The sequence below is a fragment of the Squalius cephalus genome (genome assembly GCF_949319135.1).
Source record: "Squalius cephalus genome assembly, chromosome: 2".
In the NCBI taxonomy this organism is placed as follows: domain Eukaryota; kingdom Metazoa; phylum Chordata; class Actinopteri; order Cypriniformes; family Leuciscidae; genus Squalius; species Squalius cephalus.
In genome coordinates, this window is record NC_137123.1 from 36766566 (window position 1) to 36785050 (window position 18485).

General features: G+C 36.2%; 3 protein-coding genes across 6 annotated transcripts in view; 1 reads left to right on the forward strand and 2 right to left on the reverse strand.

Moving 5' to 3' along the window:
- Window positions 1-18485, reverse strand: part of LOC307147501 (splicing factor U2AF 35 kDa subunit-like) — a 225512-nt gene that overhangs the window by 21728 nt on the left and 185299 nt on the right. The gene's annotated exons all lie outside the window — the stretch shown is intronic.
- The window catches only part of ankrd10a (ankyrin repeat domain 10a), a 49073-nt gene continuing 30649 nt past the window's right edge, over window positions 62-18485 (reverse strand). Inside the window, exons 4-7 of one of the 2 annotated variants that reach the window (XR_013819305.1) lie at window positions 2423-2637; window positions 2255-2338; window positions 239-1111; window positions 62-171 (exon numbers count right to left, since the gene is read on the reverse strand). Coding sequence is in view for 1 of the 2 variants with exons in the window: in XM_079852160.1 (XP_079708286.1) it covers window positions 744-1111; window positions 2255-2338; window positions 2423-2637 (667 nt within the window). In the remaining variant the exon portion in view is untranslated. Of the gene's footprint in view, window positions 172-207; window positions 1112-2254; window positions 2339-2422; window positions 2638-18485 lie in introns of those variants that run through there. The other variant, XM_079852160.1, reaches the window with a different exon arrangement.
- Window positions 11613-14336, forward strand: LOC307147388 (zinc finger MYM-type protein 1-like). The gene is made up of 2 exons (XM_079852111.1): window positions 11613-11688; window positions 11798-14336. Exon 2 carries the CDS (start codon window positions 12014-12016, stop codon window positions 14042-14044), a length of 2031 nt encoding a protein of 676 aa, XP_079708237.1. The 5' UTR covers window positions 11613-11688; window positions 11798-12013; the 3' UTR covers window positions 14045-14336.

Below are 18485 nucleotides of genomic sequence, written 5' to 3' on the forward strand. Positions count from 1 at the left end.
AATGCATGTCAGAAATAAAACGAGGGATAAGGCAAAAGTGCATTTAAGTAGATCTAAGAAAATGTAGGAAACTTTTCTCTTACAAGAAAATCAGCCAAATATGGCAATGAGCTTCTCTTATATGGGCCAACCTTAAAATAAAATGCATTTTCTGCAATTTAATATAAGAAACTGTTCACGTGGCAATGAAAGGGGCTTCTTTTGTGTTTTACATTGTTTTTTTTTTTTATCAGAACACAGGGTAGAAATATAAAGGAATATCATACATCTTTCAGCTTTCTTTTTCAAAAAACAACACTGTTTTACAGTCAGCATGTCAGCTTTGCTTCTCAGGGAAAAAAACTGACAAGCATACAACAATTATATACAAAATTCTCCTTTTCGAAAAAGCTGGTTTTCATTGGCACAAAACTAACATTACAAATTAACAATTAATCCACATAAAACAAAATCAACTCCTTGTACATTCTAAACTTGCATTAAAGGGAAAAAAGAAATGCACCCAGATAGCTAGGTTGAGTTCAAACACATACATATAATAAAATAAATTTCTTAGGTCAGATACAAAATGCAATACAATGTCTCCCCTTTGGTAGAAAGATTTTCCCCTTTATCAAAAACAAACAAACAAACAAGTTTTATTATAGCCTGCATTAAGGTGCAAGATTGAATTAGTTTAAGGCGGATAGTGCTGCCACCAACGTGACCACTTCTAATTAAATGGACGGATATCATTTTCACTTTTATGATCCATGGAACAGCTGCACGGCACTGAGAACCTCTTGGTCATAGTGCTGCTCTACTTTCACGGTTGTAGTGTGCTCATGACAGCTGCTTGCATCTTCCAGGTCTTCTGCCGTATCTCCAAAACCATGGTAGTGTCCATAGTGGAGATGTTCACGGGAATCAGGCAGAAAATCACCCCATGCAGGCCGGTGAGATACGCAGCTGCTTGGGCTACCATTGAGGTGCAGTGAACCACACATGTCGTTTCTCGATTCAGCTGGAATGAAAGGGGACTGATAGCATTGCCCGTTTGTGGCAAAGCTGTTGACAGTGAAACTGTTCTGCTGCCCATGACCATTCCTCAAACCTGTGGCTATGGCTTCATCTGTCATTTAAAACAAGACATGCGTCAGAAAGTGTTGATGAACAAATGGCCTTGATTACATATGAACTTGAGTCAGAACAGAAAAACAAAAACATTTTACTAATACACTGTAGTTTCATTTTCAGTATGAGCACTTTTTTGCTCATATTTCAAGTGTAGTTTATAATAATTAGGGATGTCCTGAGCCGATCTCAAGGATCGGTATCGGCTATCCTAAGCCCGATCCTTTATGTTACGTCAGCTGTAAGACAAGTTTTAACAAGATGACAAGTCATCAAGCAGACTGTTATCTTCCAAATGGTCACAAGGGGAAATGGGGTAGCTTTTTTTTTGTGGAGTGCACTGGAACACCAAACTGCAAAAGTCAGCAGTGAGAAAATCTAGAATGTTTTTTCTTTTACTTTAAGAAAGCATAACCACTATATATATATATATATATATATACACACACAACATAAAATGTGCCTTAAACGTTTCAAATTAACCCATGTAACATTTCAACATAGAATTCAAGCAGATTACATTTGAAATCTTTAACGTAGTAAAATATTACCCTATGTATTTATTCATTTGTAAACAAGACATCATCTACATGAAATATCCTAAAAATCAGTAAATACTTTCATTTTGAAATATATAGCTGGAAGTTATATTAAATACAAGCCTGTATTTAAGATAACAGTAAGGTAATATACTTTTACTAAATTGATTTAGAATTACCATATGCAGAATATATGGCAAAAGTTCATGGAAATAAAGCCAAGAAAACTAGCAACTCTTCTGTACACGTCTTTCTGTATTATACTAGCTGTTTTGTCTTAAGTCAAATTCCGTGTGTGCGCATACTTAAATTAAACGCTTTTAGATTATTTTAGAATATTAATAATAATATTATATTGCAGATATATTGAATATATTATCCCAGTCTTTCGATTTGACAGCTTGTTGATTAGACTGGGAAAACTGGTTGATAACCTGGCCATCATAAATAAGCATAAGAGTTTGTCCATAGCCAGGGGCCAGGAACAGAAGTCATGGATGTGAGCTCCAACATTTTTAGGGTGGGAGAGGAGTTCCTCAAAGAAACACTGTCTTCATGATGTTCAAGGTCAATAGACATTGGTGGAGAAGGTCCAGTCCCACCTGATTGGTTTTCAGCAGTTGATTCCACATTCATACTCTCAAGCTCCTCTCCAATTCCATTGTTTGTCTTCGAGAAATTCATGCCTAAATGGAAAACATACAAAATAGTCAGAAAAATGTGTTTTTCCTTGGTTTAGAATTGATGTTTTGCACAGACTATTTACATACTCTCAGTTCTTGCTTTTTTCACATAGTTTGGCTCTGTGCAATCGAGAAATCTTTTCCTATTGCGGCCCTGGATGTGCGTGTGTTCAGTCCCATTATGAACAAATCCATTTAGCTGATTTAGCTGGTTGTGTGCGTTAGAGAGGAGCTGAGCACAATCATGGAAGCCTTGAGCATGGGCCAGGTCGGCTGCTGTCAAACCATTTGCATTCCTCAAGCTGCACAGGGAGTAAAAAAAGATGATTAGTCGGATTAGATGGAATTGTCTGATTAGAACGGTTATGCTAATGTTATGCTACCATTTCAAATTTAAGGCTGCAAAGACTTTCCCTTTTATTCTATAAGCTAGTTTTTGGAAAGGCCCAAAATGTTATTTATTCACACACTGCAGCAGGAAATAATATTGTTCTGAAACCAATTTTTTTTTGTCTTAAAATATAAGCCAAAATACTTTCTCTCTTACATCATATTTTTTGTGATCAAAATATAACAATCTGATACAAGTTTAATACCAACATGATGATTTGGAGAATTGTAATTTTAAAAGTACCGAAGGCAGTCAATCCTTGTTTCAAGAGGTAGCTAAAACCAGAACAAACTGACCTTAGTTCATTAGAAAGTTACAGAAACGTTCAAAACATGTTTATCTCCAAATGCAGTGTGTGCACTTAAATGAGAATTCAGACATGAACCAACATGTTCAACAATCAACAATCAGATTACATTCTATATGGTTTAAAAATAAATGTTTGCCATTTTGCAAAAAATGGGCATAAGATTAAAGTAAGTTCACTTAAAAATGAAAATTCTGACATAATTTACTCACCATCAAATTGTTTTAAACCTGTATGAATTTCTTTTTTCTGCTGAACACAAAAGATTATATTTCATTTTGAAACAACTTGAGGCGAGGGTGAGTAAATGATGACATAATTTTCATTTTTAAGTGAACTATTCCTTTAAGCCCAGTCTGTGTGACATGGATATATAAGATACAGATTGATCCTGGCCTTTTAATGGTGCCTTGTTAAATTATCCTTTTAATTACTTTTTGTCTTGAACATTTTTTAATTTGCATTTGGAAAACCACCCTCAAATCTAACACACTTGTGACAATTTTAGTTTTTTGCAATGTCTGCACAAAGTAATGAGAAGGAATAACATTTGGGTCAGCAGTTGGTTCATCTATGAATTCGGTTTTACCTATCTGTCTCTCCCTTTGTATTTTAAAAGGGTTTTACATTAAAAACAAGTAAAAAAAAATGCCTCAGAATATAAAGGAAGACAAGACAGTTTTTCAAAAAAAAGTTATATGATTGGTTTGCATTCACACATTCCTGCTAAAACATCCCTTTACTGTCAAATAAAATATTAAATGCTTCCAAGTATGTCAGATTGAATATTTTAATCTTCCAGAAACATTCAATCAAAACATCAGACAATGCCAGACAATTATTAAGCCTAGGAATTGGCTGAACTGGAGTTAAGAATGACCATTTATATGCCCAAGTAAAAATGTCAAAAGTACTGGTTCTTCAGTACCAAAAAAAAAAAAAAAACCAATACCAGACTTTCTGCAGTAGTACAGACTATAATGTTGTACACTAGGCTGACAGAGGGCTTCTTTCAAATGCTTACACGCAGATATTTGTGCATGTTCTCTCAGCCGAGCATCCATGTCTGATATTTAATGTATTACTGACTGTTAACTTTTTTTTTTTTTTTTTTTTTTTAAGGCAATCCTTAATAAAAATAGTAGTCAAAGGCTACATGGCATTGTTTTAATGCATTTTTTTTTACAATTATAATAAATGTAAAAATTACATGTTAAATAAAAATAAACACTTAAAAAGGTACAATATGTAACTTTTTGCTTTAAAAATAGCAAAAATCACTATATCTATGTTATATTTTTTTTTTAGTTGTGTACTTACATTATCCCGACTGTTTCCAACAACTTTCAAACCAGGAGAAATTTGTCATTTAATTCAAAGACACGTCACGTTTCTTTATTTCCGTTTTGTCGCCGTCAATGGCGTCATATCAGTGTTCTCCCTGGTTTCCGCTCGTACTGCCATAGCAACCAGAGCCCTCTGATAGTAACCAAAGCGACAGACGTGGACAACTGTGTAGTTCGCAATGTCTATTTGCACGCTTTTGTTGTTTCGTTCAAACATTATAGACCATGGCAAGCAGACTTTGGATAAAAAAGGAGAACTAAAACGAGAATCAATATCAGCGCTGTGTTTTTGAGATGCAGAGAGCTCCACGTCCGAGACTTTGACCGCTCCTACATGTACTTTATTAAACAGGTGAGCACATTTACATAAAACTAATCAATGTTATATAGTTCAACAATGATAAAATGTTAGAATATGATCTGCATGTTATTCTAATGTTGATCTAGCTTACTGCTAGTCTCATACAGACAAACACACAGAATAACATAAATTTCAACACATTCAAATGCAGTTTAGTGTGATAGTGTAATGTTAGACCAAGTGAAACAGCGCTGCGTTACCTCACAAGTTTAATTTGTCTAATAAACTGACCTGTGAGTAGTAATTCTGCACTTGCGTGTAGTTCGGTAGAATGAAATGTCCATATTACTTTTATATCCGCAGGACTCGCGTTGCTTGTGGAGCTGATAGCTGTCTCTTAGCAATCCCGACCTGCTTCATATCACAGTCATGATAAAAATATCGATGTATTTATTTACTCATCCATAAACATTATTAGATCGGTCGGTTTGACGTTGACAAGATCCATAATTCTTAGCAAATGTTGCATCATCAAACTGCGCCTTTGTTATTGTAAGAGGTTAGCGACCCCTAGCGGCGAAAAAAATTACATAGTGTACGTTTAAAAGGAGTGTTCAATAGAAATTAGCTTTTGCTATTGGATATTTGCTATTATACTAAAATGTTGGAATTGTGACAACTTGATCGTGAAATTTTTCTCTCTCTATTGTTTCTAAAACAATTTAATATGGTTTGCTTTTAATCGTTACCCTTCATCTCACTCGTGCAGAAGCTTATTGCCAAAAACGTACTTGTTAATTTATAACACATTTTATTATCATCATCAGTATTTGTTAAATCATTGATCTAAATTTTTAGATAAAGATCACAATGTAATCCTAAAGTTGTCAAATCATAAATTAGGTATCATTCGAAAGCTTAAGAACTATTTTGAAACTGGATGTTGCGTTTCCACCGAAAAGGTACTCTTAATTCTTTTGGGCTCCTCCCCTAGTGGGCGGTGTCAGGTTTCATATTACAACATTTATTTTAACTACTTTATGATCAAAACCTTTTCTAATCTTGACAAAAAAAATATTGTCGTAAAGGACTGAGACTGAAGGTTCCATATTTTGAGATAGAAGTGATATTTTGACAAATGTATTAATTTGTAACAGGAGAATGCATAATTTTTTAAATGAAAATAAAAAATCAGTGGAATGTGGATGACAACCGGTGGCTATTTTTTGGTACAGCGCCTAAACAAAATCTCATAGGAACTTCAGTTTTTGTGATGTCAACTTCAAATTTGGCACACAACTTGGTTAGACATTTGGCTTTGATTTTACAGTAATTAAAAATATATATTTTATATAAAATAAAAATTTTGTACAGTAGCCTACATTTGATTTACAGAAAACCTAAACTTCCATAACTCTTCCATACTTTAATTTTTTTTTTTGAAGTGCTTTCACTTCTGCAATAATATGCTTAGTGTCTTTAAAACAAGACCGACCTTGGTTGTAATTCAAGAATGCTTTGGAATATAGACCTATTTAAATTTGGATAGTGCTATTCTCAAAACAACCAGTCACATCTATTCTCAAAAAGACGGGTGACAGTTAAGGGGTTAAATTCATGCATTTACTTGCAAAAATTATGACAGGATTTTATGCGAAACCCTCTATTGGTCAATAAGAAGGTGGTCTGCACATAGAATAAAGTTCTTAAAAAAACTGGTTTGGCATGAAAGACGTATTGCCACAAGTAATTGTCTGGCACTGAAAGTGTAGAGGTCCTACATATAGTATAATTTTGCTCAAGGAAGCATTTAATGTTTTAAAACATTATTTGCTTTGTAATCTTAACATAGCTTTCGACGTTTGCTAACAAGTGTACTCCTATTCAAGCTAAATTCAAGCTTATTACTGTATGATTAACATGTATTATTGAGCCTCCCCGTATTCTTGTTAGTTGAGAACAAATAAGTAAAGAAGTAAACAAATCTTGCAGAATAGTTAACAAGACATTGCTGTCTAGGCAAAGCATGCAGGTCTAAATGCTATCATGACTGTTCTCCTAGAATTAAAACCAATCACCACAAGAAATACCTCGACAGATTGCCAGTGTGTAGATACTGAAGGGAGCGATAGTGTGAACACTCAATGTAAGGGTGTTCGCTGAAGAACGTGTGGCAGCAGTTTTTGGAATGCTTCCCCCCTTTTCTGGGCTTTACTTGAGAAAATCAAGTCATGTTCAAATTCAACCGCTGCAAAACATTGAGATGTGTAGGGATTTTTCTTCTCTGTAATGGTTCACAATGGATCTTCAATATTTTTTTGCAAACATGCTACTTTAATCAGAAAGGTAACATATATAGTACACATCTAAGAGGCATAAAAACAAGCAGACATTCATGAAACTTATCTATATGAAGTGTTGACACATCCTTGCTTTTAATTATGCTGTGTTCTGCTGCACTAGCTACTGAATACCCTAGACCATCTTTCTTAAGGACAGATTTTGTGCAGATCTGACTGAGTAAGTTCCACTTCCTATTTGCATTTTTATCATTAGAAAGATGGACACAAACATAAAAAAAAAAAAAGTCAAGGCCTATAAAAGTCAGATGGGACACAACTAAGGCTGTCAAAGATTAAGTTAATGCATTCAGTTCAACTTTCTGGCTTACTGAACTTAACAATTGTATTACATCTTGCAGTGGCAGCAAATTTACTTTTGTTCCAAGTTTGGATTTAATTCATAAATTAATTTACTGTTGAGTCTCTGAATTTACTAATAAACCATTTTCTAATAAGCATGATCCCAACTATGGACTTTTGATGTTTTAGTATTCAAATCTGCAACAGTGCTTTTTGAAAAAATACATAGACTTCAACTGTAGAAGTCAAGCAGAACAGAATGAAACCATTTTAATATCAAATTGGGAAAATTGTTATTTTTTCCAAATACAATTTAATGGCGTTTAACAAATTAGACTTGACAGCCTTAGTGATTACATATTTTGATGTAACAGCTTAAACTTTTTTCTTTGGTAAATGGTGTCACTCACTTGGGCTCTGTATAGTAAGAAAGTGTTAAAGCTTCAAATTACAACAAAACGAAGCACTGCTATGCTACATATTGATAGTATAGACAATTCTATGGACAATTATTTCAACCAGTCTTATTTAAGGTTATAAATGACAATTATCACGATATATATCAATTAGTGTTTCGATTGAAACTAAGTTTTGAAGAACTTCGGCAATTAAAATATACAAGCAAACAAAGAAATAAATTAAAGACAATGCTGTTTTCGAAAAAGATTGCTTTTAAGTATGTTAGTAAACAGGTCTACAAATTGATAGATATTTTAAAGGGATAGTTCGCCCATTTAAGACATGAAGTTGTATGCAATCCTTACCAGCACTATAGTGCATACACACTGACCCACTCTGTGGTCACCTCCCTGGTCAGAGTTCTGGCCGCTGGAAGTTTTTCAAGAAAGTAGTCCCATTTAGTTTCCGGGGCCTCAAAACTGTGCGTTTTTACGTGAAAAAATTATATGCGTTTCAAAGCTTGATTAATTTACATCACAAAAAACACTCCAGACAAAATTCATACCTCAGTTTTTAATCGGCACTATTTTCTTTCCATTTCTATCAATCCGCGCTGCTGTCAACGTCAACAGTGCGCACGTTCCGATCAGCTGTTCCATTTACACAATCGAATGACAACCAGAGGTGGGTAGAGTACCCAAAAACTGTACTCAAGTAAAAGTACAAGTACTTATAGAAATATTTACTCAAAGTAAAAGTAAAAGTAATAATCTTAATAGTTACTTGAGTAAGAGTAAAAAAGTATCCAATGAAAAAACTACTCAAGTAGCGAGTAACTTACTTCGGATCATATAGGCCTATGACGTTCCGATCAGCTGTTGATAGCGCGACTCGCTGACAACATGTCTGACTACGAAACTTCTGATGATGAAACCAATTTTAGCACAATGTCAGTCAGACGGAACAGATGATGATTTAAGTAATTTTAGCACAACGCCAAAGGGATACCTAAATGAACCGGAGTATACCGATGCCGAACTTCAGCAGATGGAGATAGAACGGGAAGAGAGAGAGCGAGAGGACAGAGATGAAGTTGTCCAAGTTGATGCTGGGCCCACAGCTGTAGCAAGAGCCAGGATGAACGACAAATGGTGGTGCACTTGTTCAAATTGTCAAGTTATGCCAACAGAAGCTATTGCTGCCACGAATGGGAACTCATGCCACAGATGCAAAACCTATCGATTGACGAGGAGGCCAACTGCATTACAGGTCTGTCTGCATTACATCCAAATAGTTTTCTCAGCAAATTGTACCTATATCCCTATACTGTTTTTATATTAGACCTCTTTTCACGTGATTTCCACTGGAGTCTAAACATTGTTTACCGTACAGTTTAGACATGGGATCATAAAGTTAGTAAATAGAGCTTACCCGTGTTACTGGTACAGCAAAACTCTTTAAAATCTTTTTTTTTTTTTTTTCTCCTTGGTTGGGGATGTAATCGTCTTCGCTGAAGTGAGCACTGCACACACGAAAATCCTTGATTCTGGATATTTTAGCTCCCGCAGAGTAGCCGATGGCAACCAGCCAAAGCTGTCTCATATTAGCTATATCCGAAACAGGAAAACGATGGAATCTGAACAGTGATCCCGGCACATTCTTGTGGTCACAACCTGGGAATTTACAAGTTCGCACCATTGTTAATTTTCTACTTTTTACGTCGTTGTCATCAGAGGTGGGTAGTAACGAAGTACATTTAAGTTACTTCGTTACATTTACTTGAGTATTTTTTTGGAAAATTTTTACTTTTAAGAGTAGATTTAAATGTGGGTACTTATTACTTTTACTCGAGTACATTTCTAATGAAAAAAACTGTACTTTTACTTCGTTACGTTGGGCGACGTTCCTCTCGTTAGGCTACTTTATTTTCAGGGCCGGCCCGAGGCATAAGCGAACTAAGCGGCTGCTTGGGGCCCCCTGGGGCCCCCCAATCGTTTTTTTTTTTTTTTTTTTTTTTTACAATTAAATAACTTAAACAAGTGATATAAATGAATGAATATGAATGAATGAATAAATAATTAAAGAAAAGAAAATTTTGTCGACAACTGCTGCTGTGTCTGCGTTTGAGTCATGCGCATACACACTACTAGACACCTCGCGACGGCTGTCACGGCTGGCGTGCGTGCATTGACAACTCGCGCAGGCGCGGGCGCGGAATTGCACGTCACTCGTCACGAATCTAGCCACCTGCCATGTCACAAAAAAGGACGTATCCCTCAGGTGCCGAAAAAAGAAAAAAGAAAAGGGCCGAGGAGGAGAAAAAAGAGCGAGATAAAGGTATGTTTGCATGATTATTTACAGTATGTTTTGTGCAGCCGCAGCAGCACAAATTGTGCTCACGTCACTTGAGGTAGCAGCTAGCTAGTCATGACTCATGATATTTATAAGCCATCACCAGAGCTAAATCCCCACCATCAACAGTGAAATGTTATTAATATACATTTATCTATCTAGGTAGCAGCTAGGTGTGTATTTCACGTTGATAGATATCGGTTTAAGTTGGAGAAAACAGCGATGCCAGCTTAGCTAGCATTGCTGTTTGTGTTGAAGTGAATGTTCCAGCTTCATAGGCAATGCACGTGCGCTCTCTGCTCTAAGATCTTTGTGAGAGATGATGCGGTATTGATCTTTATGAAAAAAATATACCAAAACCATGTTGGGTGGGGAGACTTCAATTTTATTAATATGGTGGCGATTGATGTAACGTTAGCAGTGCTATCCTTATATTTACAGGCTGCAGTGCAGTAGATCACCATGTTAAGTTTTCACCATACTGCAATTAATATGCCTCATTTGCCAATAGAATATGAAATGTTAGGTGTGGTGTGGAATTGCTTGTTGTGTAAGTAATGATGGCAAAATAAACTCATTCTGCTCGATCAACTAGCCTATGCATTTATGAAATGCTATTTTTTTCCCCAGGAACACTGTTGAAGTATTTTGGAGCACAACCAACCCTACCTGCCCCTAATGTTTCATCAAGTGTCAGAGCCTCCTCAGCTGATGATACAGCAGGTGAGTTTTTTCTTGATGGCAAATGGTTACATAGCCTGTTAAAGGACAATTACGGTGAAAAATGAACCTAGGGGTAATTAACACATGGTTACTGAGTCGATCGTTCCCTGGGATGCGTTTTCATGATAATCAAATATAAAGAGTTTTATCTCTAAAAACAGATTAGCTTATAACGCTAGTATATGGGGCACAGAGTAAGTAAAAGTAAATCGCTAGTTAATAACACTAACAAGGCTCAGAATAGCCTCACACTAACACGGTAGCATAATGAGGGTCCCTACATGCAAACCGAAGCATTGAGAACTTTGTAAGTGTACAGACAGTTTAATAAGAAGATACTTTATAAAGACTTTAAACGATACTTTTTACTTACTCTGTGCCCCATATACTAGTGTTATGAGCTAATCTGTTTTTAGAGATAAAACTCTTTATATTTGATTTTCATGAAAACGCATCACAGGGAACGATCGACTCGGTGACCATGTGTTAATTACCCCTAGATTTATTTTTCACCGGAATTGTCCTTTAATATGACATGACACATTTAGCTTTTTTTATTTTTTTTATTTGTTTGTTTGTTTGTTTGTTTATTTTATCATTGCAGGTTCATCCACTGCAGAGTTACAAGCGTCTGAAAGCGAGGAGCAGTTACAAGCGTCTGAAAGCGAGGAGCAGTTACAAGCATCTGAAAGCGAGGAGCAGTTACAAGCATCTGAAAGCGAGGAGCAGTTACAAGCATCTGAAAGCGAGGAGCAGTTACAAGCATCTGAAAGCGAGGAGCAGTTACAAGCATCTGAAAGCGAGGAGCAGTTACAAGCATCTGAAAGCGAGGAGCAGTTACAAGCACTTACATTCACTGATACATCGGTTTCAACCTCAGCCGGCATGACAGGTCAGTTAATCTAAAAGTTTTTGTTTTGTGTTGGCTTTACTATAAAATATTCTGTGTTATGTTATTTTATAATTCTATTTTTTTTTTTTATTATCTAATGTCCCTACAGGTCCTTCTACATCTGCACCCACTGCTATAGATTTCCCATCCACTCCCTCAACAGCTCCTCCAGTTGACCCAGTTGAATGGTCAGCATTCCTGTCAGACTCAGAAAGGACTGATCTGGTAAGAAGAGGGCCAGTGCCAATAAGTGACACCTTTACCTTCCCCAAGAAATCAGATGGACGAAGCTTTCACTACCACTACACATACAGACAGTTAGTTAATGGGGAAAAAAATCAAGCGAAGCTGGCTGATTTATTCCAAGAAAAAAGATGCGGTTTACTGCTTCTGTTGCAAATTATTCTCAAGAAAGTCCACAAAACTGTCAACAGAGGGACAGCGTGATTGGGTAAATGTAGGTGCTTTGCTGAAACAGCATGAGAATAGTCAAGATCATTGCAATAATATGGTGAAGTGGAAAGACTTTGCCCTCCGTCTTTCTAAGCAGAAGACAATTGATGCAACAGAAATGGCCCTTTTGGAGGCAGAAAGAAATCGTTGGAGAGATGTTCTCATCCGTTTGATTAGTATCATTCAGTCTTTGGCAGAGAGGAATCTTGCACTCAGGGGGTCTGTCGATACTTTGCATCAGGCCAACAATGGGAACTTCCTTAAAGAGGTGGAACTGATGGCAAAATTTGACCCGGTGTTAAAAGATCACATCAGACGAATTGATAGTGGAATGCAGCACAACACGTACCTGGGTAAGACTATCCAGAATGAGCTGATAGAGTGTGTCAGTGACAAAATAATTGAGGTAATGGTGGCAGAAATCAAGGACTGCAAATATTATTCAATTATTTTAGACTGTACACCTGATGTTAGTCACCATGAACAAATGTCTGTCGTGGTGCGCACAGTCACTCTGGGCAAAACACCAGAAATAAAAGAGCACTTTTTAGGATTTCTGATAGCTCCAGAATCCACTGGCCTGGGTTTGTCCAATCTAATCCTTAACAGGCTTGAGGAATTGAACATCCCTTTTCAGGATTGTCGGGGGCAGTCCTATGACAATGGGGCTAATATGAAGGGAAAAAACAAAGGTGTGCAGGCTAGGCTATTGGCTAAGAATCCAAGAGCTTTTTATGTGCCTTGCAGTTCTCATACACTAAATCTGACAGTTTCAGATGCGGCTAAAGCATCAACGGATGCTTCTTGTTTTTTTGGAAATGTGGAGAAGGTGTACAATTTGTTCGCTGGGTCCACTCAAAGGTGGGCCATCTTACGGAAGTTTGTTGACATCACCCTCAAGTCCTGGAGTGAGACACGCTGGGAAAGCCGGATAAAAAGTATTGAAGCTTTGCGCTACCAGTCAGAGAAGGTGAGGGAAGCCCTGCTAGAAGTGAGAAGTAAAGCGACTGACCCTGTAGTGGCTGTTGAAGCCAATTCCCTTGCGGAAGAGATAGGTTCATTTAGGTTTCAGATTTGTTGTGTTGTCTGGTGTGACATTTTGTCTAAAATTAACATCACGAGCAAGCTTCTACAGTCAACCAACATGCAGCTTGATGTAGCGGTTAACCTTGTAAAAAAGAACAAAGGCGAACTTATCAGTTACCGAAAAACAGGCTTCTGTGATGCACAGACATCTGCTAAAGAAATTTGTGAGAGGATGAACACAGAAGCAGTGCTGAAAGAGAAGCGATTGCGTTCTACAAAAAGGCACTTTGCCTATGAGGCTGCAGATGAGCCAATAGTGGATGCTATGAAGAGGCTGGAAGTGTCATTTTTTAATGCTGTAGTGGACTGTAGCATTCTGTCATTGGAGGATAGATTTAAGTCTCTAAGTGAGGTTAAAGAGAACTTTGGAGTGCTGCTCAATTTTAGGGAGCTAGATCAAAAGGTCCGGAGGGAACAATGTAAGCTTCTTGGGGAAAAACTCTCTTGTGGAGAGGAGGCTGATATTGATGGTAGCGCACTGGCAGTAGAGATAGAGAGTCTTCCTGAACTTCCCCAAACTATGATGACTGCCTTTGAGCTTCTCACATACCTCTCACAGAATGAGATGTGTGAGCTTTACCCAAATCTTTGGGTAGCTCTCAGGATAGCCTGCACTCTGCCTGTGTCAGTTGCCTCAGCAGAGAGGAGCTTTTCCAAGCTCAAATTGATAAAAACATACTTGAGATCATCAATGGCCCAGGAAAGACTAAGTGGACTTGCAGTCATTAGTATTAATAACAAAGTTGGCCAAGCAATACCATACAATGATGTCATCAGTGACTTTGCCTCCAGAAAAGCAAGAAAGGAACGATTTTGAGGTCATTGTTGTACAGTTGTGAGGTGTCATTGTTGAACCCTTGCTGTTCTTATGTTTGCTTTCATTATTTAAGGACCTTTTTTATGTTTGCTTTCATTATTTAAGGACCTTTTTTATGTTTGCTTTCATTATTTAAGGATCTTTTTTTTGTAACATTCTATTTTTTATTATATTAATGTTTGTCTATTTTGGTTTTATTTAAAAGATTGCACATTTAATGCACATTTGCAAATATTTTATTTAATATGTTTTGTGACAGTTTGTATTCAGAAGTTTTAATAAAAGAGTGAAGCATTTTAAGTATCGTTTATTTATTTATTTTGTATTATAACCTCACTGTATTCGTTTATAATATTCGCTATAACATTATAGCGTGACATTTGTGTCAATAATCTTCTAGCACAGGTGACTCTGCGTGGTGGGAGGGGGGCCCCAAATCAAATTCTGCTTAGGGCCCCCAAGAGGCTCGGGCCGGCACTGGTGGACATTACCCGTTTTTTGGACATATACATTAATTTATACATTAAATAAGCTACCATTGTTCACAGTTTATGAACACCCGCCATCCCGCGGTAGTTGTGTATTGTTGCGCAGTGGCGTGCGAACTCGGCTTGAAAACGAATGCCTTGCCTGCCGTCGACACAGTTGAGTTAACCAGTTTAAACATGCTTGCAGAAATACAGTATACATTTGATTATATTTTGGAGAACCGACAGAAGAAGATCCGTCGATGTACTTTTGTTTGTTTTTTTGTGTTCAGATATTCAGTAGCAGTCATGAGCGCGAGCACATGTTAAGAGTTTTAACTCTTTCTTCTCTGTGTCAATTATGCTTTGAATGCAACACTCTGCAGATTCACTTTATTTCGACATTGTCTAATAATCCAAATGTAGTTGTATAAGTTATTATTATACAAACCAAAGGACAGGCAATGATTTTCTTTTTCGGGCTACAGATTTTACTTTTTGTTGCAAAGAGAGCCAATCTACTTATGAAAACAATAGTCATTTAAATAAATAAAAAAATCTAAATAATATCATTTTATATATATGATGACTTCAGATGCAAAAGCCTATAGGTACCATCTGAAATTTTATTCTAAAAGAGCATTTTTATCAAGCTTGTATGTTTATGTTCAGTTATTTCACTTAAATGGCAATGAAAAGTACCTATTAATTGTCATTAAAGTGAAATTACTGAACTTAAATATACGAGCTTGATAAAAATGCTTGTTTTAGAAGAAAGTTTGAGATGGCACTCAGAGGCTTTTGCATCTGAAGTCTTAATAATATATATATATATATATATATATATGTATATATGTGTGTGTGTGTGTGTGTGTGTGTATATATATATATATGTATATATGTATATATATATGTATATATATGTTAGGGGTGTAACGATATTCGAACCGAACCGAAAAACCGCGATACACCACCAACGATACGAATCGCGATACTCTCATGGCGTACCGAACACGCCCGCCCCGCCCCCATTGGACCTCATGTCTTATGTGTACACAACGAATACAGCGTTGTTGCCTAACCACCATTAACCACATTTAATTGCAATAAGCTCAGTGTTTTGTTACTTTCGATAATAAGCAAGGTGTAATCTTTCAGATTCTGTCTATTTGATCACGAAATTCAAACATGAAATGTCGTTTTGGCGCTCTTTGATCTTGCATGACAGGCTCCTCATTTAAAGCGGCAGCGCGGAGCGCGAGTAAACCATAGACTGTGGAGTAAACGCGAATATCTCTTCCTCAGTTACAGAATAAACATGAATGGACACCTGAAGGTATGTTGAAAGATACAGTATACTTACTGAAAGGCATCATAACTCGTGTAATCGCTCAGTCAGTGTTTCAACAGCGGAAATACGTCAATAAAACACTTAGTTTTTCATATAGCTTTATTTACCTCAGGCAAGTCATTCAGTGTCCACATGTTGGTTTGCTAAGGAAATGAACCCTTTCACTAAATAAATGCACTGTATTAGCCTATATATTATAGTTTACTTAACCTGTTAATGACATCTTGATTATTTAATGTATTTTTAAAATATCTGTCATGAAAATGACAGCAACTGTGTAAATGATTATATTTCAATAATAAATTAGAGTAAAAACATATGTTAATGTAAAAACTGCCTTGTAGAGTTTACATGTTTTCATACAATTTGTTACTTGAGTGTTGATTATTATTATTATATCTAAAAATAAATAGCAACTGAATTTAGGCTAAAAGTCTAGGCTCTGTTGTTAAGCTTTAATGTTATAGTAATGTGAAAGTAAGGGCTCCTGTATAGTTTACAGCATTAGTAGATCATTTTTTTATCCTTGCGAGACGTTTACTTGTAATTGAATTAATTTAAAGACAAGGACACAATTTGTTAATTAAAGCACTGTTTAAAAAAATAAAAAAAAGCAATTTTAGCTTTCTAAACCCCCCCACCCCACCTAAATGAACCGAACCGAGACGTCAAAACCGTGGGACGTACCGAACCGTCAGTTTTGTGTATCGTTACACCCCTAATATATGTATATATGTATATATGTATATATATATATATATATATATATATATATATATATATATATATATATATATATATATATATATATATAATGTGTGTATGTATGTATATATATATATATATATATATATATATATATATATATATATATATATATATATATATATATATATATATATAGGCCTATATGATCCGAAGTAAGTTACTCGCTACTTGAGTAGTTTTTTCATTGGATACTTTTTTACTCTTACTCAAGTAACTATTAAGATTATTACTTTTACTTTTACTTTGAGTAAATATTTCTATAAGTACTTGTACTTTTACTTGAGTACAGTTTTTGGGTACTCTACCCACCTCTGGTTGTCATTCGATTGTGTAAATGGAACAGCTGATCGGAACGTGCGCACTGTTGACGTTGACAGCAGCGCGGATTGATAGAAATGGAAAGAAAATAGTGCCGATTAAAAACTGAGGTATGAATTTTGTCTGGAGTGTTTTTTGTGATGTAAATTAATCAAGCTTTGAAACGCATATAATTTTTTCACGTAAAAACGCACAGTTTTGAGGCCCCGGAAACTAAATGGGACTACTTTCTTGAAAAACTTCCAGCGGCCAGAACTCTGACCAGGGAGGTGACCACAGAGTGGGTCAGTGTGTATGCACTATAGTGCTGGTAAGGATTGCATACAACTTCATGTCTTAAATGGGCGAACTAACCCTTTAAGAATTAAGATTATTTGGGATTTTAAGTTTTTCAAAAACATGTATAAACATGATGTTACATACAGATGTTTTGAAGAAAAAAAAAAAAAAAAAAAAAAAAAAAAAAAAAGACTTGAATAACCTGTGAATCATTTTATAAGTCAGCTTTCCAAGTAGATTTATCACATGTTAAATTCAGAGATTGTTATTTGTATAGTTATACTAAAAGCAGTGCTTCAATTTTGCCACAAACTACACAACTGTATCATTTTGTGGTTGTGGTCTCATTTGAAAAATGAGAAAAATTTCCAACACGTGCCAAACCAGTTCAAACTTGCCAAGGATATCTAACCCGGATAAATTTACTCAGTCTGGTCTACAGAAGGTCCTTGATGCTAAATACAGTATAACAGACTTAAACCACTGGAAATGATTTCAATGGAAAAAACAGGCAAACTAGAAAACATAAGAACTTATTTCACAATAGAGAGAGATATTTGTCTGTTTATTACTAATGTTTGCCAGATTGTTAGGCCGCGTGTCCACCAAAGCGTTTTTAGCCAGCTGAAAACTCTAGGCGCTCTGCAGAAAACGCCAAGCTGTGGGCGCTTGAAAGCGTTTTGGCAGCGTAGCAGTTTTTTCAGTTGAGACACTTTGCTTGCAATGATACGTAATATCCGTGGAAGTGTTAATAGTATCTCATTTCACAGATAGTTTTTTTCTGTTTTGTTTCTATATAAAAATGTCGATACAATGGAGTATCTTGTTTTAAATTATTTGGATCCATTATTATGCTTTTCATCATCTGTTGACGTTGTACAAGCAGAGTGTGGTGGTTGGTCGGTGTTGTATTTTTCCCGCCCCTCCTCCACTGTGATTGGACGGTTGGGTAAAAAGTGACAATGATGAGCGCTGCGTTTTACCCAAAGTTTTATGGTAAAGTTTTTTATGGTAAGTTTTATCGGTAAAAAACAGAGCGCTCAGCGTGAAATAGACGCTCAGCGCCTCGATACACTCCTGGAGTTTTAAAAACGTGGCGCTCCCATTGAAAACAATTGGAAATATAGCTGCAAGCAGCAATTATCGGGGCCAAGCAGAATAAGATGACAAAACATGTCTGAAAGTGTCAGACCAACTGCAACAATGAGCAATTAAAGACATTTAAAGAGGATTTTAGGCAAAATGCCTGAAAAATCAT